This window comes from Lepisosteus platostomus, chromosome 11, assembly GCF_059453375.1.
Source record: "Lepisosteus platostomus isolate fLepPlt1 chromosome 11, fLepPlt1.hap1, whole genome shotgun sequence".
In the NCBI taxonomy this organism is placed as follows: Eukaryota; Metazoa; Chordata; class Actinopteri; order Semionotiformes; family Lepisosteidae; genus Lepisosteus; species Lepisosteus platostomus.
This window is the reverse complement of record NC_142621.1, coordinates 11110949-11138523: the sequence shown is the minus strand read 5'-3', so window position 1 is coordinate 11138523 and position 27575 is coordinate 11110949. Positions and strand designations below refer to the sequence as shown.

At 36.4% G+C, this 27575-nt stretch overlaps 1 protein-coding gene across 9 annotated transcripts in view; it reads left to right on the top strand.

Annotated features, from left to right (window-relative positions):
• camsap2a (calmodulin regulated spectrin-associated protein family, member 2a) overlaps positions 1 to 27575 on the top strand; it is a 51041-nt gene that overhangs the window by 10324 nt on the left and 13142 nt on the right. For 6 of the 9 annotated variants that reach the window (XM_088598406.1, XM_088598405.1, XM_088598403.1 and 3 more), the window contains exons 3-11: positions 13750 to 13911; positions 15017 to 15100; positions 20109 to 20141; positions 21548 to 21689; positions 22243 to 22382; positions 26430 to 26520; positions 26800 to 26902; positions 27068 to 27141; positions 27290 to 27359. In XM_088598406.1, coding sequence (XP_088454532.1) covers positions 13750 to 13911; positions 15017 to 15100; positions 20109 to 20141; positions 21548 to 21689; positions 22243 to 22382; positions 26430 to 26520; positions 26800 to 26902; positions 27068 to 27141; positions 27290 to 27359 — 899 coding nt within the window. The remainder of the gene's footprint in view (positions 1 to 13749; positions 13912 to 15016; positions 15101 to 20108; positions 20142 to 21547; positions 21690 to 22242; positions 22383 to 26429; positions 26521 to 26799; positions 26903 to 27067; positions 27142 to 27289; positions 27360 to 27575) is intronic. The other 3 variants (XM_088598410.1, XM_088598411.1, XM_088598407.1) reach the window with 1 other exon arrangement.

The following is a 27575-nucleotide window of genomic DNA, read 5'->3' as shown; positions in this document are numbered from 1 at the left end:
TTTTATGTTATATTGTAGGTTTTGATAACATGTAGTGTAAAATACATTCTAATGCAGCAGTATTTTAGTCTATGCACTGTTTTTTACTGGCCTACATGAGGGGTGAGTCCTAGAGCAATGATTTCTTTCAGTCACAGTGCTCTCTCTGCAGTGGAGAAGCAGCCCGAGTTCTCTCTCTGGAGGATTATTCTTATTTGGCCATTAAAAAGCAGAACATCTTTCAGCTGAATGCAATTAAAGAGATATGGATAGGCCATGCATTTATCTGTCAAACATACCTCTAGGGGCGTCATTAGCAACAGAATGAGCAGCTCCCCAGTTTTGTGTGTATTTATACATACTGTATATGCAGTATATTGGTTTTTTTGTGTGTTGTAGGATTTTAGATGCATTCACAAGAAAACCTCACATTATGCTTGGTTGCGTCTCTAAGCAATTATGATGTCATTTACAAATGCCTAATGGTGGTACCATGTTGGGCAATCTGAATAGCAACACACTGGGAATCTGTAAACTCTAGGATATGCAGAGGCAGAGAAGCCTCCAAAAAGCTGGTTTCTTTAAGAATATACATTAATTGTTAGGGGAAGCATGCCTTATTAATTGACAAAAAGGACAGTTAAAAATTATGCCTAGCCTTGGCAGTTTACCTTCTGAGGACCAGCACTTGTAGGGGTTACTACTGTATGTATTTTCTGTCTAACTAAATGGAAATGAGTGACTCCAATTAGACAACATTATTAGTAAGTCAGTTGAGTGGCTAGGTGCCTTTACTCTTTACAAATGAGGAATGCTGTTATCCTAAAAATCTTTAGTCTTTTATTCAAAACCACTGCACACGCAGTGAAGAAGGAAGGAAGTTATGGAGTTTTAAAATGGCCTGGCACAGAAGAACGTCACATTTGTCAGAAATAATTGAATTCCAGAATCCCTTAGGGTCACATTTATTCACACCACTTTAGGTAATATTTTATAAATTCTCCTCCAGTATGGATTACATTCGCAAGACACCTCCTGTAGTATACTATGAGATTTGGCATGTATGAAGAGGGATTTGTAACTATTTGTCTGGATAGAATTGCCTTTGGACGTCCATTTTAAGTAGAGAAATAATGTAAAGACTAATTTAATCTTTTTTAGCTATGCTGTGAGTGAAGTTGTACTGTACAGTAGTGATGTACAGTACCTTTCTTAATTCGCCTGGCAATTATTTTCAGTGTCTTCTATTGGGGTGTTTTTGTTGCTGTTGATACTTTATGTTGCATATTTATAAATGTAATATGGCAATATACATACTGTACATGTGAAATAGTTCCACGAGCTTGTGCCTGTGCCAAATTCAGCCTAATGAGTTGATCGCAGAGCAACATATTTGGAAAGACCCAGGCAGGCAACCAAAACAAAATCATTCTAAACGTATAGCAGCGACATATTTGCAAATAAACAATCATCATGCAGTGAGGCATAGCTGTAGTTTTAGAGGCTTTCACTGTTCTTCATAATGTTATTGTAGATTTGGATTTTTATTTAATTCTTTTAGGAATTCAATTATTATGACAAATCTGATTTGGCTCCATGCATCGCTACTACATTTACAATATAACATTTTTATTATTGTTTTCCACAAGGCGACTTATCAATAACACTCTAACATGTGATGTTTATAGTTCCTATTTCATTGGGAGTGTGAATAAATCTGGAGGGCACGTTATAGCAAGCTGACTGGTTGCCATGTGTGATAACTCTTGCCGTGTGAGTTGTAGATGGATTCTCAGTGGGGTGCTGGATTGCACTGGACTGGCCTGACTCTTATGTTTTGGTTAATTTGAGTCACACCGTAGACCCTTCACAACGCAAGTTATTACAGGTGAAGAACATCAATCATTATCCGGCAATGGATCTTAACTTACATCCCAGACTCGGGAAGCTGAGTTGTAATATTGGTGAGGCTGTGCTAAAATAATCAGATAGTAAGGTTTTTTTTTTATTAGGACAAAGAAATGAAAGAGCAAAAGCAGAATGATTGCTGACAGCTGGAAAGCAGGACCAATGCCGTATGACATATCAATTTCCTAACAGTCTCTCTTAAGTGACTTAGGGTGCCGTTGACTTGCAGCATAAAATAAATAACACGTCCACCTTCCCCAGTGGCTGGAGGCTGGCAGTGAATGTCAATGAGGGATGTGCCTCTCCTTCCCCTGGGACAAAACCTCCTGTAAGTGGCTGCAGACCTTGTTGTAGTATGTGAGATGAATAGCTCAAAGAGTTGGGGAATCAGAGTAGCCCATGTGCACTCCCTCATTCTCCCTGTGTGGGTACAGGGGTCAACACTGTGTCTGAAGACACAATTAGCCATTACAAAAGTGGGTGGGTGCAAGATAGAATACAATAATTGATGTTTCTTACTGTTTTATAAAAGAAAATAATCCTAGTCCTCTGTTGATGTTCATATGTGTATATGTTACATATATACAGTATCACTCCTAACCCAGTGTGCAAAGCTGGTAGACACCAATCCCAAAAGACTTGAAGTTGTTATTGCAGCAAAAGATGGCTAATATTAATATGTGGGTTCTGAATACTTATGCACGTAGCATATTCGAGTTTTTTTACTTTCTTCAAGGTATCTGATGGTAAATATCTACTTTTGTCTTTTAAAAACATTGTGTTTGAGCATGTGAGTTTGCAATAGCAATACTGATGGGGGAAAATATGTCTAAGTATAATTTGTAATCCATCAATATTTGAAGAGTTTTAAAGGGTCTGCATACTTTTGCAAGGTACTTTATACTTATTCCCCAGTAAAGAACCAGTATCTAAAATACAACTTAGCTCCATGTATCGATACAACAGTAACAGTAAGATTATTTACCTTGTAATTGAATTATTTATTGTAAGAGTCTTTCCTTTTTATTTGAGAATATATGGAAATCAATTTTAGAACTAAGATTTTCACTTTAAAATATGACTAGCAGCAAGGGAAAATGTGCTGATTTGCCAAATTTGCAGGTCAGGAATACTAACAGTAAAGAAATGCTGTAATGCTGCAGTATGACAGAGGTGGGATCTCAGAGCAAGCTAAGGCACAGCCAGAAGGTAACAGTATTGATAACCACAGCTTTCTATTACCAGTTTACTGTTTATCCAATAACTATAAAGAATCAGCTGGCATTTAGTTTGAATCTGTAGCAAATCGTAAATCTTTTTTTTTTACTCTGTGTTTAATCAACAGTATAAGCCTGTTTACAAAATTAGTAGTTTTTATAATTACAGACTCGTCTAATAGTTCAGTTGTACTACGTTTTAATATGATGGTATTAAATAAATGCATTTTGTATAGTAACAATGTAAAGGAGACCCTGTTGCTGAAGTTAGACGCTTTGAAAAATAAGTCTTGGCTTGTTTGGGGAGATAGACCCACAGCGTAACAAATTCAGTTTGTTTTTGTTAACTTGCAGAGCTGGTGCTGTAAAGACAGTGGAGATGTGCTTGGATTGCCCGCTGAACGCAGAATTTAAGAGTACTAGGAAATCCTGTTCATAAGCAAGGCGTGTTCTGAAGATGCCAAGAGAGGTTCATGTCTGAGAAGTTGCTGAATGCACAAAATAAATGTTTTCCATTCTGAGTCAGAGTAGTTTGGCCTGTGGCATGATATACATAGGCTAGAATTCTCTCTCCCTACTCGTCGAGTGAAAACAATCCTGAATGTTTGGGCTAAAAAAGTCTGGAAGTGCAGAAGGAAACCCTTGGGAAGCTAGATAAAGGTAGCACTGTTGGGATCTATTATGACATACAGTAAATCTTGTGTATTAGTTTTCCCAGTAGTGAGATTTGAACCTGCATATTTTAGATGTCTTTGGAAAATGAAAGTATGATATATGTTGGAGTGGGTGAATTCCTGCATGCAGAACCCGTTCTGAGATTGTCTACAGCAAACAGTCATTTTAATGCTGCATGAAGGATGCAATGGACTCATAATTGCAATCCTTTTTTATATCACCAGAGTGTATGTGTTTGATGTACAAATGCTCCTTGAAGCCTTTAAGTTGGTGTTTTACAGTAAACAGTAAGAGCACCTAAGATATATCATTTAATTTTCTTGGACTGTGCAGGCCCAAAATGAAATGTATCATGTGGTGGAATTTCATTATACCCTGTGGTATATGTATAAACAGCATTGTGCTTTGGAGCTAGAGTGTTAGTAATTGCTTCACATTGAATGCAAGCAGGGACTGGAGCATATTATTATTATTATTAATTCAGTTCATAGATGGGGATTATTAAGAGGCCAGAGGGTAAAACCTCTACTCTCTTTAAAAAAAACGCCCTGGGATTGGTAATGATCACGAGGTGTCAGGACCTAAGTTTTGTGTCTCATCCGAAGGACGGCACCTTTTGTAGGTTGGCTTTAGCCCCAAATAGATCAACCTTAACTTTCCTAGGAGGTCTCCTATCCAGGTACTGACCAGGTTAAAACCTGTTTAGCTTCATTGGGTTGCCAATTGTGAGTTGCAGGGAGATACAACTGGTTCAAGATCATACTACAAGGTGGTTGCATTGCTTTTAAGTACTGTAGGTATGGGTAATTAGTGCATAAAAAGCAGAGTTTTGAGTTTCATCACCAGCAGAAGAGTTCTGCCCTCTACAATGTAATCAATTCGATTTACTGGGTTTATTGGTATAATGGGTTTATTGGTAGTGCTGATTGAATGAGGTTCGTCACCAATACAGTGGCTAATTGTTGTTGGGTTTTTTTTGTCATAGGTTAATTGCTTATTTGCATCAAAAAATAAAAAATAAATAAGGAACAGCTTTCACTCATTTTTTTTTGCTTTAAATTTTGTTCTTTAGTGTTATCATTATAAACTGAATATTAATAGATCTCACTGTGCAGTTATATGACAATGCTTTCAGTGATCTGAGGTGTGATTTATTGGATATCACCCTCTTTTATGAACCTGTCATCATTTTTACCAAGGAAATGCTTACCTCCTGCTGCCTTTTCAAAATCTGACAGAAACCATATAAGGTATTTCAGACGCAGGCAGTTCGATATGTTAACAGCGGTGTTTGGTATTAGATATTGCTGCCATATAAAGATGGGTTAAATAGAAGTGGTGTGGGGGATGGTGAATGCTTTTCACGTTTAAATTACTTTACTGTTGTAAACTGTTATCTTCCCTCTAACCAATATCACAGAGGATACCCATGGGGAAAAATCTCCAATAAACTAATTCTGCTTCTGATATTTCCAGGTTTTCTTACATTTGATATTAAGGTTAGCCTTCTGTGTTATATAGAAACACCACAAAATACCTTTGAGCACCAGACAAAAGAGACATTGTGAAGTTATAAAACATTTTAAAAATTAAATTAATAATGTATTAAAACATCTGTATCGCTCTTATTGCAAGCACACAGCAACTCTTTAAACTGTTGCACATCATGAAATGTGCATGTATTTTGCTAAAAATAAAGTTACATGCTTGGAAAAAATGTTTTCACAAAAAAGGTTAAAAAAGCATACTGCAATAAATAATGTACAAACAATACGCTTTTTATTGTAGTATACTGCAGCATGAAGTGATTTGTAAAATGACAGAAGGGTTTTTCAAAGTACCAATTACTGAACTGCACTACACCTTTCAGCAGGATTTGCTCTGATTCCAAACATCTACATATCATATTGTTAAGATGCTTGTTTATAAACATATTTATTGACAGAGAGGAGATCATGGTGAATACTATACATTTTCCTGTGTAACTAAGTATCGGTAACCATTGCCTGATCATGTTCTAAGCAGATCTCAGAAAACTACGCAAGGTTGGGGCCAACTGGTACTGGAAACCTTTAAGGAAACTGGTATTGGTGGGCCAGCAAGGGACACCATTCCTCCTGGTGTAGAATTTCCAAATAACCGAGAATGGTGGCAGGAAGTACTGTGCTATAGAATGAGCCATTTTTCAGATGCTGTAGTTTTTGCTGCTACTAGGGTGCTGTAGGCCTTTTTGCAATGCATTTTTATTCACTTGCTGCATAACACTGCAGTGCATAGCATTGCACTGAAGTGTAATGATGCTTTTGTAGGTAATTTTAAGTTGATTGTGTTTATTTTGCAGTTTGAATGTTAGAGGTCAGCTCTAATGCAAGGAGAGAAACGGCAGCATTTTGAGGTGATAAATCTGACCACATATATGAACCACAAAGTTAAACATTCCATCTGGGAGCTGCAGTGAATTGCTTTTGATTTTATCGATTCAGGTTGACCACAAAATGAAATGGCTAATTCCTTGGTCATTTTAGACATTGTCCTTTTGGGAATTGGTTGAATGCATTGAAACTAGAACATTTGGTAATAGTTATTAGTATTCATTACTTAATTCATAACATATAGGTTACTCTCTGTTCTTATTTTAAATGATAAGATCCTCTTAAGTATGTGCATACCACCTTTTGAAGTGGCTGTTCTTACAGGTCAAATTCAGGGATTCTTTAGAATTATCACAGTACAGGCATGTATATCCTAATAATGTTTATTTGAGGACCTTGTTATTTGTGAGCTGAACCAACGTATGAGCCAAAAGAAACACATATCAGCTTATTCTGTCTGTCTTCACTGAGTTGTGATGTTACCTTACTAACAGCACTTAACACTGCAGTCAATTTTGGTTAGGTATAATGAAGTGTTTTATACAACAATATATCAATCAAAGTATCACCTTTTCCTTGTGTAGACGGGTCGATTTGCTTCATAATCTCACTCATGCACAGCAGTGAAATAGACTCACAGGCTACAGGGCCTGCAGAAGAATGGAGGACCAGATACCTTCATACAGTATGCCTTCCTTGGGGAACAATGAAGACCCTGCTTGATGTTTTACACCCACAGTGCAACTGCTTCGTTGCCATGGTAACCTTTAGCACAGGCGAGAAGGAGGCCTACCATGATTTGAACGATAAATTCTTAAAAACACTGATGTTATTTCCGCTATACTGTACCTATATTGTGAAAGTCAGTGTAGAATATTATCTGTTAACCTTTGTCTTGGGTGATAGAGGGCAATCAGAGTCAAAATGAAATGATTCTATACAGACATGAAAAAACACATCTCCAGTGTGGTGCAAAGTATGTGTTTTTCAGGAGCAGTAATGATCAAATGAAAGAGCTATGACACATACATTATCCTCGAAGGAAGTCAAGTGCTTTATTCCATTTTCTTTTTAGTTGATCAGTACTCACAATAAAAATCCAAAATATAAATTGATTAAAAAAATCTCTGCCTACTTATTTTGTTAATTTTGACTGTTTTCACTGAACATGATTTTTATACATTACACATCAGCGAAATGTGTTCGAAGCCTTTGTGTCATCTGAAAACTTTCTTCTGCTTATTTTTTTTCAGCCAGTCTTGTTCAAAATCACCTAGTGATTTTATAAACCTTAAAAGAGAGTAAATTGAATATGGGCACTGACAATAACTTAATAACAAGACTTATATATTCTGTTATTAGAATTCAGTAAATCTTTGAAATGTACAGGAATGGCGTGTAAAATACATGATGATCAGTCGCCTGGCATAGATAAATTTACAAGTAATAGGTTTATTCCATGCCGAAAAAAAGAAGAAAGAGAACCAGAAAGAGAAAAGGTTCTCTTTCTTATTTTTTTCAGCATGGAATAAACCTATTACTTGTTCCTTTGCAGCCTACTCATGCTGACACAGCTACCCACCTGAACTTCTACCATAAATAAATTTATTCATTTTGTTGTGTACGTCTTGACACTTCAGTGAATGAACGAGCTTCAGGTGATCTACTGAACATTTAGTTGACTAAGTATAGAGAAAAGTAAAAACAATGACAGGCCAATCCTTGATCCTGGCATGTTTGGAATGCTGCTCACAGCCTGAGAAACTCCCATCCTCTCTTCTGAACAAACAAGGAGTGCTGTTTATACAGAGTGGCCATTCTTTGGCTTTGGAAATACAAGTGTCTTTGGCCAGGAAAGCAGTTTGTCATTGCATGGTAATCGATCTCCACAGCTGGGGACAGGACGCCTGTTCCAATGACATAATAGCTTATGCATGGCTCATAGCCTTGTGATAAACCTAAAGCTCAATTATTGAGCTAATTGTTGTGCTGTTCCTTTGGGAATTGTAAAAGATTCTAGTCTGGTACTGTGAAAAAAAGTGTGTCTTCCTCATTGTGTGCTTGAGTCCATCATATCTGCTGGCCCAATATGGCATCAATCTTAAATTAATGTAGACAAAACAACAGAATGGCCTTTATTGGTAATACCCTGGGTTTGATTCTGATCTGGGTTTCTGTCTGTTTGGAGTCTGTATGTTCTCTCTGCATTTTGACCAGGTTTTTTATTTTCTTTCACTTTGTAAAAACATTCAGGCTGCATCTGATTTGCGGTGTTGAATTCTCTTTCTCTGTTGTCCTACATTGCTCTAATTTCAGCCTTCAAATGAATAACAAAATTATAAAGAGAATAATTGTGAGACAATTTTATTTTAAAAATCTTTGTTCTTTTTGGTTCAAATTCTTTTTTCAGAAGGTGACATTTACGTGTTAAATGTAAACTACAATAAATGGAACTGAAGGAAATTGAAGTAGTATTGCTGGTTGTTGAAGAAAGATTAAAGAGGCTTTCTGCTCTTTAGATGACAGTAATTTGAAAAAACGCTACAGTCAAAACGCTACAGTCATTGCAAAGTATTACTGTGATGCTACAGATTGCATGAAGACATGCTGTTCACAGAAATATTGCCCTAAGCTTCTTATTCAGCTAAATGAATGGATTTAACTGAGAAGAAAAAGGGAAAACTGCTGTCTGCAGAGCTAAAAGAAGCAGTTATAATTGAAGCTCAGCAGAAGGGTTTTTATTGTGTATAAAAGGTTTAACCTAATTGTTAAGGTCAGATATAGTTCAGAATTTATTCTATGATGTTATTAGATAGCTTTTAGGTAGTTCCTATACAAACTATAAAGCAGTCAGGGTAAAATACTGCCAAGGCTTTACTGTGTCATGCTGTAGCTTGAGACATTCCATAATACTAAATGAACCAAGATATCTGTGTTTGCCACTGGTAAAGACAAAACACAATACAATGGATGTCAAGGTCTGAAAACAGTGTCTGTGTGATGCATTCCCACACTGAATATCCAAACGCTAATGTAAAACACGCTCAACTTTTGAAGAATTCACCTCTGCTTTTGGGAAGGTGCATACAGATCAGATTTCTATTTAAAGATAAATGAAAGTTACTTACTGTACTATTTTCAGCCTTACCTTTTTTCGTTGTTTTTTTTTTTCAAATTAGTTTGTTGACTTTCCATTCTTATTTTTTTGCCATGGTATGAGAGGTAATGTATGTGAGTAAAGTGCTTAAGAAGTGTGTTCTGGCTTCAGAAGGGAAGTCATCATCACTACCATTTCCTTTGTGTAAGAAAGTATGTCAGTCTTAAATGAGCTGCACAGAACAGGGGAGAAGGTGGCACATACAGTACGTGTGGGTTGAAGATGAGTCTTTTATTGATTACACATTACCTTGGGTAACATCTAGATCTGCATTTGGTATCTAAAAGTTAAACATAACCATCTGACAAGTACTGCAGCTATGTTCATGACCATATCTTTTTTTTTTTCATTTGTAATATGTGCATTAAAAAGATTCAAGGAAACGGTGTAGATAAATTGTTCTTTGAGTTTTTCTTTTCAGAAAACAAAATGGGGTGAAGTTATTGTTTCTTGATAAAATCCGTCCATCCCATTTTCTTCCAATTCAGGGTTGTGAGGGAGCCTGAATCAATAGGCACAAGACAGGATACACCCTGGATGGGATACCAGTCTATTGTGGGGCACACACACTAAGAAACACACACTCACACCAGAGCTAATTTTCCCAAAAGCCAATTAATTAATCTTCTAGTATGTTTTTGGATTGTGGGAAGAATCTGGAACACTAGTGAGGAATTCCACGTGAACACAAGGAGAACATACAAACTCCGTGCAGATTGAACCCCAGGTCTGGAATTGAACCCAGGGCTCCATTACTGTGAGGCAGCAATGCTAACCACTGCACTATCATGCTACGATCAGCCTCTTAAATAAATTGTATGCACAATCCCTACCCCCATAACATCTCTTCATAAAGGTGTAGCTCTTTTTTTCTTCTTTGTTCTGGTACTGAATACATACCAAGCGGTAGTTGGAACATTCTTTTTTATAACTGAAATTACTCTATGAGTCTGGACATGCTTACATAACAAAGGACTTTTTATAAAGATCTGAAGACCAAAGAAGTTTTTAAGTGGGGGAACTGTTCAAAACTGTTTTTTAATGTAAAACCCCTCACATCGAATTATATGAGTTGATTGTATATAGGGCACTTAATATTTGTTGAAATGCTCTACCTAATTGATGTCAATGAGGAAAATCCTTTTGAAATACAGCACAGTAACATTTGCTATCACAACTTTACCTTTTCTTAGTCTTTTACCTTGTAATATATAGTATATTTGTTTCATAACTTAATTATTGTATTAATATACTATGACATATAATAACCTCAACATGTATTAAGTCTCAAAAATGTTTTGGATCAAAAATCATTTGTATGCCTGCTTTTTATCTAAAGAGTTTTAACAGGTAAGGTACAAAACTGTGGCTTTTGATATAAAAATGCTGATAAATTTAGTGGGGAAAAACTGCATTTTGTTTGAAAGCACAGGAATAATACAAACTAGCATGACTCAAGAATGTCACAGTTCAGTCAATTACAGATGCCACTTGGCAGCACATGGAAAGCAAACTGTACCTGCACAGAATCTAAATGATATGTGTGTTGCGTTTTTTCTTTGCTATTTGACTTGTATCGCTGAGAATGTCCCTTTCTCAATTCCTGCTTTTAGTGTGAATTGAGTGGAATCACATTCTCATTTGTGTTTGGCCTTTGCTATTTTCATTTTGCCTTTTGTCTAGACTGTTGTAAGTAGTTCTGGCCAAGAATATTAAATCCTTATCAGCTCAGAACAGTGCCATGTCTATAAAAGCATTCTAAATTCTAAATTGAATACTAAATATACTGTAAACGTATCTATGGACATCTTGAAAAACCTGATATTTAACTATAAAGGTCAAAATAATGTTCTGCATTCTTGCTGCATTGTCTGTTCTTTGTGTTAACTAGTAATATTTGGAACTGTGACCTTCATTTGAGTGTAAAGCATGGAATACTAGGAGTCTTGTACACAAATAATTGAAGAATATGATTTTTTGTTTATTTGTGATCCCACTTGAAAAGCGCTAAACTATAGAAAATTGTACACTATTTAGCACTGAAAGTTATTATTTTATAATATGGGTTTGTTTCTGGGCTTGTGGGTTTCTTTATTTGGTGGGTTCAAATTTTATAAAGATGTCAATATAATTAGATTTAAAAGATTTTTCAACAAAGATTCTTAGAAGTCATTCAGGTGGGTAGCTGCGTCAGCATGCGTAGGCTGCAAACGAACAAGTAAGAGGTTTATTCCATGCTGAAGAGAGAAGAAAGAAAACAACATTTCGGCCGTGATGCCTTCTTCAAGTGTGCTGACAAAACCATGCCAGTGAGCACACCTGAAGAAGGCTCCACGGCCGAAACGTTGTGTTTTCTTTCTTCTCTCTTCAGCATGGAATAAACCTATTACTTGTTCCTTCTTAGAAATCAGTCTGATTTTAAAAAAATGACTACTGCTTGGAGCTCTTTGTATTCTTAATTCAAGCTGAATTTAGTAGTACTTTACTGGCATTGTTTTTTATACGTTGTTGTTGCTCCATGAAACATAAATAAATATCAAAGTCAAAACATTGATATACTGTAGTGTATTATTACCAGCTCCAGGGATAAATACCCGTTGGAAGATCTTGGGTGTTAGACGGCAGGTTTTAACATTGATTAATTATAGAGCAACAGCACGAGTCAGCTTAATCTCTGCTACAGTGTGGTAGAGAAGACTGGGTAAAATTCTTAGAGAGTATTAGGGATTCATTCAGCTGTCACATTTTTATTTTATTACTTATTTTAAGTGCTGAAACTTCACACGTTTTTACATTGGCACCACACCACTTTTGTATAGTCCCTACATCATAAAAATACCAAATTAAGTGGCAAAGAGGGACTTGTTCTTTTAATGAGTAGTGACACCAGTTCTGGATGAGTGTTTAAGTGCCGCCTGATTTTCTTGCAAAATTTATTTCATGTGTTTATTGTGCCTTGACTTTCACCGTAGGTTATTGAGAAATATTGAGAAAAAATAATTGAAACTGCTCTGTCAGTTGTTGTTTAGACAGGTAATTGCTTTTTACCAATATGCCAGCATTTTGTGTTGAATAGAAAAATACAGCCAATGTGAATGTTTTCAGCTAGGAATAGGCGTCAGATAGATAGCATTTCCTTTTGGGGGACAATAAAATAAATTTAAGAGAGCTCAGTTTTGTCAAAACATGCAGTGGTTTTCTAAAAAAATATCATGATGTGTTAGTTGTATTTATTTTCAAGAGGGTTATGTGTAATGTTGGTAGACAAAGCTGTCAGACTATTTGGCTAGCACACATAATCCATTTCACAAAGCTAAATATGTTGGTAACTCTTTGAATAAATTATTACTCTGCGTAGGAACTCTGGGTCGCACAGTGGTTAGCATTTCTGCCTCACGGCGCTTGGGCCCTGGGTTCAATTCTGGACCTGGGGTACTGTCTGTGTGGAGTTTTTATGTTCTCCCTGTGTTCATGTGGGTTTCCTCTGGGTTCTCTGGTTTTCAGCCATAATCCGAAGATTTACTATTGTGTTAATTGGCCCTGAAGTGAGTATGTGCGTGTCTGCACTTATGTCGACCTGCCCTGTAATGGACTGGCATCCCATCCAGGGTGCGCCCTACTTTGCACCCGTTGCTTGCTAGGAAAGGCTCCGGCTCCCCCTGTGACCCTGAATTGAAAGGCGGGGTTAGAAGATGGATGTATAAAGTCTTGAACAACAATAAAACACACAACCATAATCCATTCACTAGCAGTTTGGTTTCACATTTGAGTTGTGTAGTTCAGTTCACAGTTCACATTTGAGTTGTGTAGTTCAGTTCACTGTTCACATCTGTTGAATTCCGTTTGATGTGAATTAAACTATAATAGAACGTGGATCTTCCACTCCAGATGTGGGTGTGTGGGTGTTACAGCACAAAGCTTCATGTGTGTAGTTTTTGTAGTAATACTTGTTACTAATATGTGTTTGTAATACTAAGAAGCAATAAAACTGGGGAAAAAAGCTTTTATCAGTTAATGATAATGAGGCATATCTTTTAATGCCTGCCTGAAAGCTGAAATGTCTCTTAGTATAATACTGTCTAGGAGTATAGTCAAGAGTAAATTAACTCCAACACTGTTCAACGAATACTTCTAGATGCATTCTTTACTATTGTCTGAAGCCGGGAAGGACAAAGCATGTTTTGTCTTCCCGAGGTTAACATGCAGCAACCTCCAGTGTAAGACTTTGGAGAGATTTGCATATAGCTAATGTGGTTGTAGCCTAGGCAGCTTTCACAGCTGTTTTCCAAGCAGCTGACACACTTGTGTGTGAAGCAGGCCAGTTGTGAAGAATAGAAACCTCTATTCCTAACACCAAATGGAGCAGAGGCTGGGATCTTGGGGAGTGGTAGAACAAGCTCAGTAATAAAGCTGGATGGCTGTTTTTTTTCTTCCTTTGCAGAGTGCACACTTAGCCATGATAGACACTCTGATGATGGCATATACAGTGGAGATGGTGAGCGTGGAGAAGGTTGTGGCATGTGTACAGCAGTATTCACCTTTTTTCCCCGACTCCGATATGCCCTACGATACTGAGGATGCTGTTACAAGCTGGATTAATAAGGTACTAAAAAAATTGCTGTCCTTGTTCCAGGAAACTTTTTTTCTGAAGGTAGTTTGAGTATAAATGTACCTATACAACTTGGAAACCCTTTTATTTCCACGCTGTATGGGTAAATTTAGAACCCTTTATTTCATTGATTTTTTTTTTCCAGTAAATATGAGTGCTAAAACGTTCTTGGAATACAGCTCCTTTTTTTTTTTGCATTACAGGAATAACATCCATGGAAGTCTATTTTGGTTTGCTGGAGGAAATTCTTGAGCTTTTTGTGTTCTTTTAATACAAAATACAACTTACCTTAAATTCTTTAAAAGTATTATAACAGTATAATAGGTTATTAGGTTATTGAGCACAGAAGAAATGAAGAAATCGCAGAAAAAGCATTGGTTTACTAATTCACTGTATATACAGGAAAAATGCACTTCTGATACAGTATTAAAATGTTTTTTGTGCTTACATGGACTACAATATCAACTGTAATAATGTGAGTTAGATAATATGTAGAAGTATGTTTCAGACAATTGTGGCTGTCTGGAAAAAATTACTTTTTGTTGTTCAAGGAGATACCCTTTAAATAAACCTTATTTTCTTATATGGGTTTATACTGTTTTTAATCAAGCTCTTTGGATCAGTTAGCTATTAGTGACCAAACAAGCTAAGTAGGCCAATGGCCTCTTATTGATTGTATCCTGTTCTTATGTATTATAGAGCATTTAGATATTTTTTTCAGATTGGCCTCCCTAAATATGTTGTCTTGGTTTTCTTTTTCCATAAACTGGAGTTATGGAAAACAAAGTGGCTTCCGTGATGAATTCATCATGTGAGTGTGTATATGAATTCAGTTCAGCGCATAATTTTATATCTGAAAATCAAGAAACTCTTCTTAAAAACTGCATCATATTATTTTCTCATTTAAGTGCCAGTTTTTTTTCTCTGTGGCTCTAATAAGCTTCTGTGGGATACAGTTAAAGCTATTTGTTTATTGGGAAAATAAAATCAAGTCAGAAGTATACAACATAATAAGACCATTTGGCCATTTTTTCTTATTTAGTGGGTAGCATCTTATATGCATGTACTTCCTTGTAATTTACATATGTTTTCTTATAAGGTAAATGAACACTTGAAAGACATAATCATTCAGGAGCAGAAGATGAGAGAATCCCAGTGTTCAGACATTGCTGGAGGTCCAAGGGTGAGTACAGTTCCTTAAAGTGTCTAACCCAGTCTTTAAAATGGAAATGAATGAACTTTTCATTCATTATTTCATTCATTATTTCTCTGTAATTTCAGCTGATATTAACATAGCACTAGAGTGTGTAGTCCTTTCAAAAGAGTGTTGATTTTATTGATGAAAAATTAAAACTCTCAGTACTATTGTATGCAATAGGTAAGAGCAATGAAAAGGCTTAGAGCTGATGCTTTTTGTTAGCATACCGACATCTTGATCTTTTTATTTTGCAAAAGGGATTTGATTATGCATGTATTTTCAGATGATTCCATGAAAAACGAAAAAAAAAAACCTGCTAGTTCACATTCGTAAGTGTTAAGTCACGTCAGTATGGTTGTTTCACTGTTGCTTAAAATACATCACAATACCTTCACCTTGTGAGGTAATATGAAGTTTAATTTACCATTTTATTTTTACAAAAAATAAATGAAAAAATAAGTTCTGCAGTGTGCTTCTAACTGCAGTACAGTTAATGTATCTTACCTCTTCATTACATCAGATTCACATCTTTAATGTGATCTCACTTTTTAATCTCACTGAAAAAGAAAATATGTAGTCTTTATTTGTAAAATATGGAACCTTTAACCGCAAGAACATGAAGACAAAAATCATGTCGCAGTATTACTCTATCTAAAAGAGTTTTTGCTCAGTACAACATCATAATTTTAGACAGTGTAATTTTTTCCTGTTAAACCTGACAGAACACTGAGTTACTTTATGAAGGTCTCACCTACAGTTTGCCAGTTCTAGCAGCAAATTGCCTGACACCATGGAAACCAAAACAGTTCTAACCTCTACTAGAACTAACATGTCAGTGTGTTATTATCTCTCTGAGTAACTGCAACCAGTGGGTGGCAATTTTGAATAGAACAGGCATTTTAATTATGAAATAAATACATAAATTTTGGATTGAACTGTTATACCCTGTTGGTTTTCAGGTAATGGTATAACAATTTTCATTGGCACACGTTGTCGGGGCCACTAAAGAAAATAATTAATATACTGTATATATATAGGCTGTGGCTTGCTTATTTTAAAACCTTCAGATACAGTATAACTAAAGCTGTGGTAGTGCAATACTATCTTCAACACAGTAAAACCAACAGATATGACTTGTTCTTATTTTGCTGTTTTTTATGTGACTTTATGTGTCGGTTTCTGGTTAAGTACTGGTACCTTCTGTATATGCAATTCTTCTTCTCTGCCATAAAACGCAGCTACAAACATGTATTCTGGCACCTACTTATGCATCTTGACTCACTCAGTCCTTTCTATCATTTGTACAGAGTACAAATGCATTTCTCTGACATCTACAGCTATTATTGAATTTTAACAATCTTTTAGGTTTTTTAAGCTTTTATTTTAAAAACAATTGTATTCTTTCACAGTGGGAAAATACTGTAGGTCTGCCATGTGCATTGTATGCATAAACATTTCTTCATTTTATTTTTTGAAAACTTGCAGCAAATTGTCAAACATGAATTGATCCTAGGCACTAGTGCTAAATTATTCCTGATATGATTTATTTGTCCTGGTTGCCTATACTGTAACTGTCTAGACAATGATTAAAGCTGCAGTAGCACTGTGTTCTGTTGAACACCAGTTAGGTCCTCTGAGCTGACACAGCACAGCTGCAGCACGCAGGCATGAGCTCATTCTCATATTGGTGTCTTTGATTGTGTTCTGGAATGCAATTTCATCTTGCTTCTAAACCTCAGCTTTGCTTCCTGCTAGCTGCTGTACAGTAACATGTAACCCACTTTACAAACACTCCATGCACATGTGGTAATATACTGTAGATCTCTAAAACCATTGAAGTTCTCCTTTTAGTTACCATATGATATTAATGCACCACAAAAGCCATTTCGCTCATTGTTGTGTATTTTATACATCAGATATATGCTAGCATGCCTGGTATTATAAATAAGACTGTAAGCCTGAAAGTATTGTTTTACAGATGGTAAGCTTCATTGCACATTTGCTAGGATTTAGAGTGAATATAAAGGTGCTTTTCCTTGATAACATCAGCTGTGACTGAACAATTAGCATAAAGAATTCAGAATTGGTTGCTGAAACAATTACAGAATGAGTGTAGTTCTTTTCACAACCCTGTTCTCCTCTAGTGTCTTAGCGCGGCTTTGTGCAGACAGACTGCTCAGTTCAGGAGGCATTTTTTAAACAGTGTGTTGGCAGAAGATAGTATGTGCTAGTCTTTCCTTCCAGGCCATTTGTTATCGCTTAGCTTAACTTGATGCTAATGTGATCTGTCAGACTGCAGAAGCAACATTGCTTGCTTCACTGAAGTTAGCTGTCCAGTGTTTGCCCTCCTAGAAGCACAAGAAAGGATAACAACTTCAACAGGCGAAGAATTTTGTGTGTGACTTTTCTTAAAGAAAAAACAGGCCCTCAGGTGGAGATAATTGTCCTCACCTGTCCTGATGGTTTTTCTTTGTGTTTTGCCATGGTTTAACAGCACATACTGTATATCACTGACTGAACAGGAGTTCATACTATCAGTATTATTTACACTAGGCGGTTTAATTGGAGCAGTGTCGAAGGTTTAGCCAGTTATGCACAAATTGGGTTTGACTATTTGCATGCAACAGCAGTTACAAGAACAACCAGCTTTGCATTTGTAAAGTGCTTTTGTTTACTTTACATTGACCATGGGACCAACTTTTTCCACCACCTACGGGTCAGCCCTACAAAGCAGGGGTGGTGCAGTGGCTCTGTGGCTAAGGATCTGCGCCTGTGGCTTAACCCCAACTGCTCCAGGGGCGCCGTATAAATGGCTGACCATGTGCTCTGACCCCAGGCTTCTCTCCCTGTCTGTGTGTCTGATGAAGAGCAAGTTGGGGTATGCGAAAAGACAAATTCCTACTACAAGAAATTGTATATGGCCAATAAAGTGATCTTATCTTATCTGAAGCAAGCTAAGCACAGAAGTGAGAAGTTATTTCACCAATTGAAGTAAGGGGAAAGATAAGGGAAGCCACATTTTAAAAGCCAAGAATGGAATTTAACCAGGACATCAGGGTTAAAACCGCTTACTCTCACTAAAAGGGTCATGAGATCTTTAACCAAGATCAAGTGTTATGTTTGGATTTGTAAATGTTTTATTAACACAGTTTCTGTATTTTAGAGCACACAGAAGAAAGATATATCAGTTCATGCAAAATGGAGCACTGTTGCTATGGAAAAGCACAGAAGAAATCCAAATCTGATATTTATAATAATAATAATTGCTTACACCTATACAGTATAGTGCTTTTCTGGACACTCCACTCAAAGCGCTGTACAGGTAATGGGGACTCCCCTCAACCACCACCAATGTCCATTTTAAATATTCCTTCATTTTAAAATGAAGGAAGCTAAAAACTATTGTAAATTTGAACTTTAAGTTGAGTTTTTAAATAACATGTAACAAAAGGTTTTTGTTTCAGATGTATTCCATTAAAACTTCTCTTTTAGCTAACACAAAGAAGAGCTTTCTGAACGTCTTACTAAAAAAACCCAAGTAAAAACTAATTCACTCAACACTCTTTAAATGGATTTCAAGGGCATGATAATACTGTGATATACTGTTAAAATATGCTGTTCAGATTTCAAAGAAATAATATCTTTTAAAAGCAAAGAACTGGTATTAGTTGCACCTGTGAAGTCTGTTCCACTCTTGTTCCTCCAGTGCCCAAAGAGTGCTTGTTCAGTTACACAGAGAGATGGTACACACAGTTACAGTACACATAGATGATGAAGACAAAGATCCTCCAGCGCAAGATCTAATACATCTCAGCATGTTACATCTTGGAAAACCTTCCAAAATAAAAGAAAGCTAAATGAAAACTTACTCCTAGTTAAAATACAATTCGATTGAAGCTTTATCATCCCATTGGGGGAATTTGTTTAACACACTGCCTATAAAATAATACAATTACAGACAGTATTTTACCAACCAAGAAGTCTGTGCAGCAGTCTCACAGCAAGATCAGGCAGAAGAAAGTTATGATGCATTGTTTGAAAGAGATATTGCAGTGGGTATGAAAGATTTCCTGTGTCTATTAGTATTACACCTGTGGACACAGAGGCATCTCCTGAATGGGAGAAATGTGAACTGGTTGTAGTGTGGATAGCACATAGTAATGACTGTGTCCTGTGCAGGGGAAATTAACTTTTAAAAAGTGTTCAATCGGCATGAGTGATCAATATACCAGGGAGCGGTGGTTCTGTGGCTAAGGATCTGCGCCTGTGGTTGCCGGTTCAAATCCCGCAGCCGGCAGAGGATTCCTACTCCCTTGGGCCCCTGAGCAAGGCCCTTAACCCCAACTGCTCCAGGGGCACTGTACAATGGCTGACCCTGCACTCTGACCCCAAGCTTCTCTTCCTGTCTGTGTGTCTGTGTCTCATGGAGAGCAAGCTGGGGTATGCGAAAAGACAAATTCCTAATGCAAGAAATTGTATAGGACTCACAAAGTGATGTTCTGTTATAAAATATGTATAATTTTTGTGAAAAGTAATACATTACCTTTTAAGGGCAGTATATTCCTTGTTATTATTAATAAACTGATTGTAATCAGTAATCCCTCACACAAGTAACCTGTAACTGTGATAGATTAGGTTTGAAAGTAATTTTCCCCAGCAATGATTGTCTCACATAGCTGATTACAAATGCTTTAAAATCCTAAAGGGATGGTTGCCTCATTTCGCCTGTGCCTATCATTACTTAAAGAGAAAAAAAAAGTTTAACTTGTCACTGCATGAGAGTGGTATTTGTTGCTGCAGTGAATACATTTGGTTACAAGTACAAGCTGAGAAATATGTCTGGAGAGGTAGTTATTATTTAATGAGGCCCTTTGCTGTGGTGAGAGCTTTGCAAGGTGATATTATCATGCCTGCAGACTTTGCTGACAGTTTTTCCTTTTTTTAAGTTTCCTGTCACCCTTTTCTTTTTCTGCCACTTTTTTTGCTGCCGAAGTCTCCAACCAAATGGTATTGGAAACTGGTTCCTGTAAGTCTGCCTGTCTGCTTTAATTCTTTCCCCCATGTCTTCATCTGTGTGTAGTTCTGCATGCATGTTTGCCTACATCATGGATGTGTGGATCCAGGGCCTTCTTGGAAAACAGAAGAGGATGTCCTGCATTCACATCATGAATGGAGCCTTATTCAGTTTCATTGCAGGGTTCTCAACCTTATTTCACAACCTTAACATCTCTAGCTTGAATTACATTAAAGAGCGGCAACACAAATTCACATTGATATTGGGAGGTAATGTTTAACGTCTCAGACTCTGGGCACTATTGGGTAAATCCCTTGTTGCATTATGGCCTCCCATTTTTAGAGTGATACAGATTTACTAATGTAACATTTATCACCGTTTTTTTTTTCAGCTAAACAAGATTGGCTCAGTTCAGGTCTGCCATAATGTGTAAAAAAACAAGTATCCAAGAGGAAAAAATTCAGTGAGAATTCAACATACTTTACTGTTAAACTAAAAAAATAAGGAACAAAGAAGAAAAGCATTATTTACATATCAATTTAGTTTTATTTAAGCTTAACTACAGTATACAGGAAACTTGAGCTGGTGTTTGAATTTATATTCTTTTGAAAGAGTTTGTGACTTTTAAATTTGTAAAAGAAGAAGTATGATTAAAGGGTTGGCTTTATCTTTATGGGACATACTATATGTGGAATATGTCCCTTTCTTTAGTGAATAAACCTGAAAACAAAAAGTGAATGTTATTGCAGGTTTTAATAGCAGAAATTAGGCAGTATGAATACTTTATTATTGGGTACATCTGAATTTACTGCTGTATACTGCATACTGTATAGTTATAGCAACAAGTTATAGAAGTTTTAGTAAGCAGTTCTGCTTTGTGAAAATGCACTTAATGTAAAATGCTTATAATGGAGTGTGATGTGCTAACCCTTTAAACCGTCAGCAGTTTCATTTGGAAATAGTATAATTCATTTCTGTTGCTAAAATACATAAGGCACATCACAAACCAAGTGTATATGTTATGATGGGAATCTTAATTTTCCTGTACAAATTAGTTAGAATAAAGCACACTTGTAAAGAAATCATGGCATCGTAGTCGTTTTTATGAGCTGTTTTTATGTTTTATTAGTATTTACAGGGACTGCGCTAATAATCTGATGCAGACAGAGTCCAGTGCTGGAACTGTGATAGCTCCAATTTAATAAAGCAAAATAAAGAGCTGTTGACAAGACAGTGCTTTTAATTATTTAAGTGTTTGCTTGTGTCTTGAGAGTCGCTACTCTGCATGTAACAAATCCCACTTTGCTGCTCCGTTATAAATTCTGAAACCTTGAAGTTGAAAGACTCTGTTCAAACAGCTTGGGGAAAAAGTGTTACGTCTTTATTTATTTTTTTATCGGTGTTCTGTTCTGCTCCAGGCCCGCTACAGGAAGGAGCAGGCACTGCCAAAACAGATGCCATGCATTCCCCCTGTGGACAACTTACTGAAAGACAGCACTGATGGCAGTGCTCTGGCTGCTTTGATCCATTTCTACTGCCCAGAGATCGTGAAGCTAGAAGGTAGGTCACTCATATTGTTTCTCAACGGATGGGACGCCTTTCATTTTGTCGGGACATCTTCCGTTTTATTTACGAGCATTCTGCAGAGCTTGCGTGACGTAAGACAGCTTCCCAGTTTCCCATATGAATAAGGTGGAAATTCTCGCCAGACAACATTCTCAGATGTAGCAGAACATATAAGAGCTCTTACACCTAGATCAGAGTTCTTAATTTGGCAAACAAACTCCTTCTTTTAGTGTACATTTGGAAAAAGGTTTTCAAGAAACACATTTTTAGCAAATATGTTGAATGTATCACCTGGTACTTATTGTTGTTCTCGTCAGAAGTGGTGCATGCTGCCCATTTTCTGTATTCTCTGAAACTGGAAGTGGATATTAAAAATATCCCCATTTTATTTGATGGGAGGACTCTTGGCTGTTTCAGTACAATACACACTGCCTTTTAAGTGAAAACAATCACTCCACTCTCCACTAATCATTGGTTATATTTTGCAAGGGGAGCTGTTTTTTCCTGCAGCCTTTTTGATAAAATTATTTTTCTGCCTTCTCCTCAGATATATGCCTGAAGGAGACCATGTCATTGGCAGACAGCCTTTACAATCTACAGCTGATTCAGGAGTTCTGTCAGGAGAATCTGAACCGTTGTTGCCACTTCACACTGGAAGATATGCTCTATGCCTCCTCCTCGATAAAGGTAGGATACGTTATGACCAATGTAAAATTTCCTGTGGTTTGCATTTGGCTGTTTTTCTTCCCTTCCCTCCTGAGGTTAATAAACATCTTCCAATAGGGTTATTCTCTTAGTAGATATGAGTCATAAAGTTTTAAAGGAGGTGGTAGGGATGGGTGGGATATCATACTCTGTTGGAAGGAAAATAAACCACAGTGTTTCTTAGTTGTTGAATCAGTTAGTCATCACTGTATTTAGTTCTGCCTACAAGATGGCTTTGAAACAGCTATTCAGCAGAAAGTTCTTTAACAAATAACCCAGGGGACTGGCAGCAAGTAGCAGCTAAAGTTTTTTTTTCCAGAATCTCTTTCCATCTGTATGCATGTCACAAGAGACAGGAATAGAAGTCATGTATGGCGCATATACATTGTCTATTACTGTTGACATCTAAATTTGGAGGGTGGATGGGCTTTTAGGAACAGGAATTTGTATTATTTTTCTTGTTCTGTAAAAGACACCTTGTGAAAACAGACTGTGGAGAAATTTTTACTTACTTCAAAAAGTGTTGATGTAAATGTTTTGACAGGAATGCAGAATTTTGACATTTTTTATTTATATGCTCATTGGTACTATTGGTACCCAAACTACATTGGCTGTGGATGTTATTACATTTATTATTTTACTGCGAGATAAAGACTTGCCCTCCTTTCTTGTTATATTGTGTTAAATTAGGCCTTCATTTTTCTTTTTCTACATTCAGTTCATGTGCAGGTTGATCATTATAAATGGAAGGCAACATTTCCAAATATTGGAACAAGTAATAGGTTTATTCCATGCTGAAGAAAGAGAACACAACGTTTCAGCCGTGGAGCCTTCTTCAGGTGTGACACCTGAAGAAGGCTCCACGGCCGAAACGTTGTGTTCTCTTTCTTCTTTTTTTTCAGCATGGAATAAACCTATTACTTGTTCCTTTGCAGCCTATGCATGCTGACGCAGCTACCCACCTGAACTATTTCCAAATATTGTCTTGTTTTATGAGTATTTGGAGGTTGTTTATTACATTAGGTATACATTTGAGTTTTATGATGTACATATTCCCTGATTCAATCACTTTACTGTAAATAAAAAATATGAATATGAATAAGACGTGACTTTTAATGTTTTTATCCGCTTAAATCCTGGTACTTTCTGTCTTTTGAGATGGAAATAAGAGTTGGCTTAGCTGTCACTTTATTTGACTTTTCTTGGAACTGGAACACTGGCCATTGCAGAGGTCCAGCAGAGTATAGGAGAAAGGCTTTGTGTATTAGCTTACAATACTGTGCTCTTTTTAGAACACTCAATAAGACCCTTGTAAACAAGTTGAACACCCAATGTTCTTAATTCTGTTTTTTAATTATTTATATAGAAAATGATGGGTATGTTAATATGTGTAAAGATGAGATCTATAGTATCTAGGAATTATATACTGTATGAACAACTGAACAGCACTTGCAATAAAAGAAATTCACTATGGTATCCTTTGAATATGACAATGAAGAAGGAGCAGTGCAAAATGTGATTATGGAGCAATAAGCTTTATTTGTGAAATTTTGTGAGTGACTGAGCTCGTGTTTATAGTGGTGATAGATCCAATCCAGGAGCAATTAAAATTATGCTGTATTTAGGTTAAGTACACAACATTATATCTGTATTTGTAAAGTGCAATAGAAAATGTATTGACATTTGTGGGTTATTTCATCATCAAATTCCAAGTTCTGGCTCAATGTTATAATCATCTCTTTATCTTTTGAATGTGTAATCTGTAGGCTGAATGCTACAATGTGTTACTTTTTTTAGACGTGTTGTTAAGTAGTGTTGTAAGTCACTCCTGTGCTCTTTTAGAATACAATGCTGTGTCTATTACTGTAAGTGTAACCTGGTTAATATGTAGCACTTTCTACAGCAGTCCTTGATGTCGGGAGCAAACCTGCTATCAAGGCAGGGAAGAACCATTCACATCTGTGACTGAAAATCTTTTGTATATTTATAGGATGTAGTTAATGTTAAATCCTGTCTTTTGACAACAACCTCGACTCAGTTTGAACCTAGCCCTGCGATATTGATTTGGTTAAATTAAAAACAAGTACAGTATATAAAGGTTCAGTCATGAAAAAGACCATGTCAGTGGACGCAGATATTCTCCAAAAGTAATCCAAGGTGATGCTGTTATGGACATCTTTGATGATGGCAGAAATGGGTGTCAGATCTACAAATCTGTGGCCTGCACCTTGGTGTTACAAACTAAGCATGTGGGCTTATTTTTATCTTATATAAGGTAATAGAAGTATAGAGAAAAAATGCTTCAGCACAGTTTAAGACTGTTCTTTTATCTTGGGAAAGGCTTCACACCACAAAAAGTGCTAATTTTGTACATTGTCCTCTTAATTAGAAGAAATCTCTTATTCACAACCATGCACTGTGCCAAGAGATTTATACTGTATGTCATTTGGCTGGAGTTGCATGTGCAGCAGTGTCTGGTATCCTAAAATGGAGACTATGCATTTCAATTCTTGCTGCCTTTGTCCCCAAAAGAAGGACTGAGGGGATTAACTGCTTAATGCCAGCTTTGTATAAATTGCCTTTATTTATTTTTTTACAAACATTACAATGAAATTCCCCATCTTTCAATTTGTTTTTTGGTTTTTTTTTCACATAAAAGTGTGTCAACAAGTATGACTTGTCAGAAGGCTGTAAGTTATTGAATATCTGATGAAAAAAGGTTTATATTTTAAGTATGCATGATTTTGTAGTATGACTAAGCACACAGGAGGGCAGATGGGAAGATAGATTTATACTAAGCCATCTGGGAGTTGTCTGTTTTTTTCCTATGCTTTACAAAGCGACAGACACCGAAAGCAAGAGGTAACTTCTTTGTGCTTGTTGAAAAATGAGTAATTTGTTAGATAATGTTATGGCATCCTGAAACATTAGTTTAATAAAAAAACAATATTTTTCAAGTATGTAATTTCACTATGAATAAGGCAAACAAACGGATTTTATTTTTAAGAAAGCTGGAAAATATCAGGGGCAAATGGGAAAAGCAATTTAGGTATTTTAAATTTGAACTGATGATAAAATAGGTTTTAGGTTACATAATATAAATCTGTTGCTTGCAATTACAATTTTGCTGTGGTTATCTAGGAAGGACATGTTTAAATTATTGTGAATTGTTGCATCACAGACAAGAAATTAGTAGTTGAGGTTACATTAAATAGATAAGAGATTCTGTTTCAACTGGGGCTTATTGTAAAACAGTAGACATAGTAGAAATATTTAGAGAAAAACATTTATGTTTTTATTACCAAACAGTGTGCAAAACCCTTGAGTGTGAGTGTGGAAGGATAAAAAGGTTTTGTATATGTATTGTACCTTCATTTTTACTTACTACAGTAACACCTTGCTTACTAAGGTGCAGACTTAGGTGCTATCTGAAAGGACTCTGCATCAGCATATAACTTCCATCTTCTGTAAATTAGGCTCCTTGTGAAATGCAGAGTGGACTTCTAAGGTTTTCCAGCTTGTGAATAAGACAGAATAGTCTAGTTTCAGGTTATTGTAAGGTCTGTGAGTGTAGTCCAGCTCTTAATCTGAGATCTCCTCATTCAAGCCTACATTTTCGGTGGAAAACCTAAATGTATGGGTGATAAGAGCCTTTACTCATGCAGTACATGTTTGGAACATAGTGCCCAGGTCATTAGACACTGGATGCCTACATTTTTTTAAAACTTTAAACATGTTTGAAAATATTCTCTCTTCAATAGGATTTTTAATGTATATATTTTACTGAACTATTTCTTCTGTGCTTTATTTACTCTTTTTACTTTTGTGTGTGATGTGCACTTTGCGTTTCTTGAACCGTGCTCTTAAATAAAATATTATTATTAACTTTATGAAGTGTAGAGCAGAGACACCTTGTGGAGAGGTGGGTAGATTGTGGTGCATCATTGTGCACTAAATTGCGATGTGTGTGGTAGAAAATAATTCTTGCTTGCAGTTGTAATATTATGTATTTTTTGTGATCTTTTACAGAATAACTACCTTGTCTTTATGGCAGAGTTGTTTTGGTGGTTCGAAGTGGTGAAGCCATCTTTTGTGCAGCCTCGTGTTGTAGATACTGAAGGTAATGTTTAAAAATGATTCCTTGCGCTCACTGAATTGAAAATCAATCGTTTATTTTGAAACACTGATGCTTTTGCAACTGAATTGAGGAATTTGAGCTTCTGTGCTATTATTTAAAATAAATTTAAAAAGAGAGTTATTGTTCTGTGCATGATGTCCGTATTTGCTGGTAAATTTTGTCAGTATGATTGTAATCAGTAAAAAAAAAAAACTTCAGTCATTAGTGGCTTGTCCGTTTTAAATTTCTGAGATGACGATTGATTGTTTCATTTGCTACCAGCATCACAGCCAGTCCATTCCTTGCGAAACATGCCTTCGGTTCCCATTTCAAATGCCACAAAGAGAAGCTTTATTGAGAGCCCTTCCAGCTCTGACCAGCCCAGGTATTTTTTTTTATTTCTCCTGTAAAGCACTGTTTTTTATCAATTCAGATTATGATAGGTTCAATACATTTATTATTGTGACAGAGTTTCTTAAATTATGAATCACAGTACAGGCTAAAGTAAGATATATACTAAGCTTGACCAATATGTTTTTTTTTTCTCCAGTCTGCCCTTGTCACCATCAGAGTCTCTCATGTCTGTCAGACACACACAACCACAGTCTCAGCCTCCTGTTTCAGGTAACACAGCCTCTTGTTTTCCCAGCTGCTACAGTCTACCTGCTCTGCTGCCCTCAAGACAAGCTTTACTTCATTGCCTTGGAGTTTGTTTTTCTTCTTGTTTTTACTATAATTTTACATACCTTCAAGAACTGTTCTTTTTTTTCAGGTGTGATGAAAAGATCAACTTCAATGTCTTACGTGGATGGTTACGTTGGAACGTGGCCAAAGGAAAAACGGTTTGTAAAACCTTCGTTCTATAGGAAGGGATGTTCTATATGTACATCAGTTCCTGTCTATAAGTATAGGAGTGAGTGGAACCTGACTTTATTTCAGGATTCAAGCAGGGTTAGGCCCTCACAAAACAGTAATGTTTGGACAAATAATCAGCAAAAACATGGTTTCATTATTTAATTAATCTTTTTTTCTCATGTAAAATATGATGATTTCTCTGT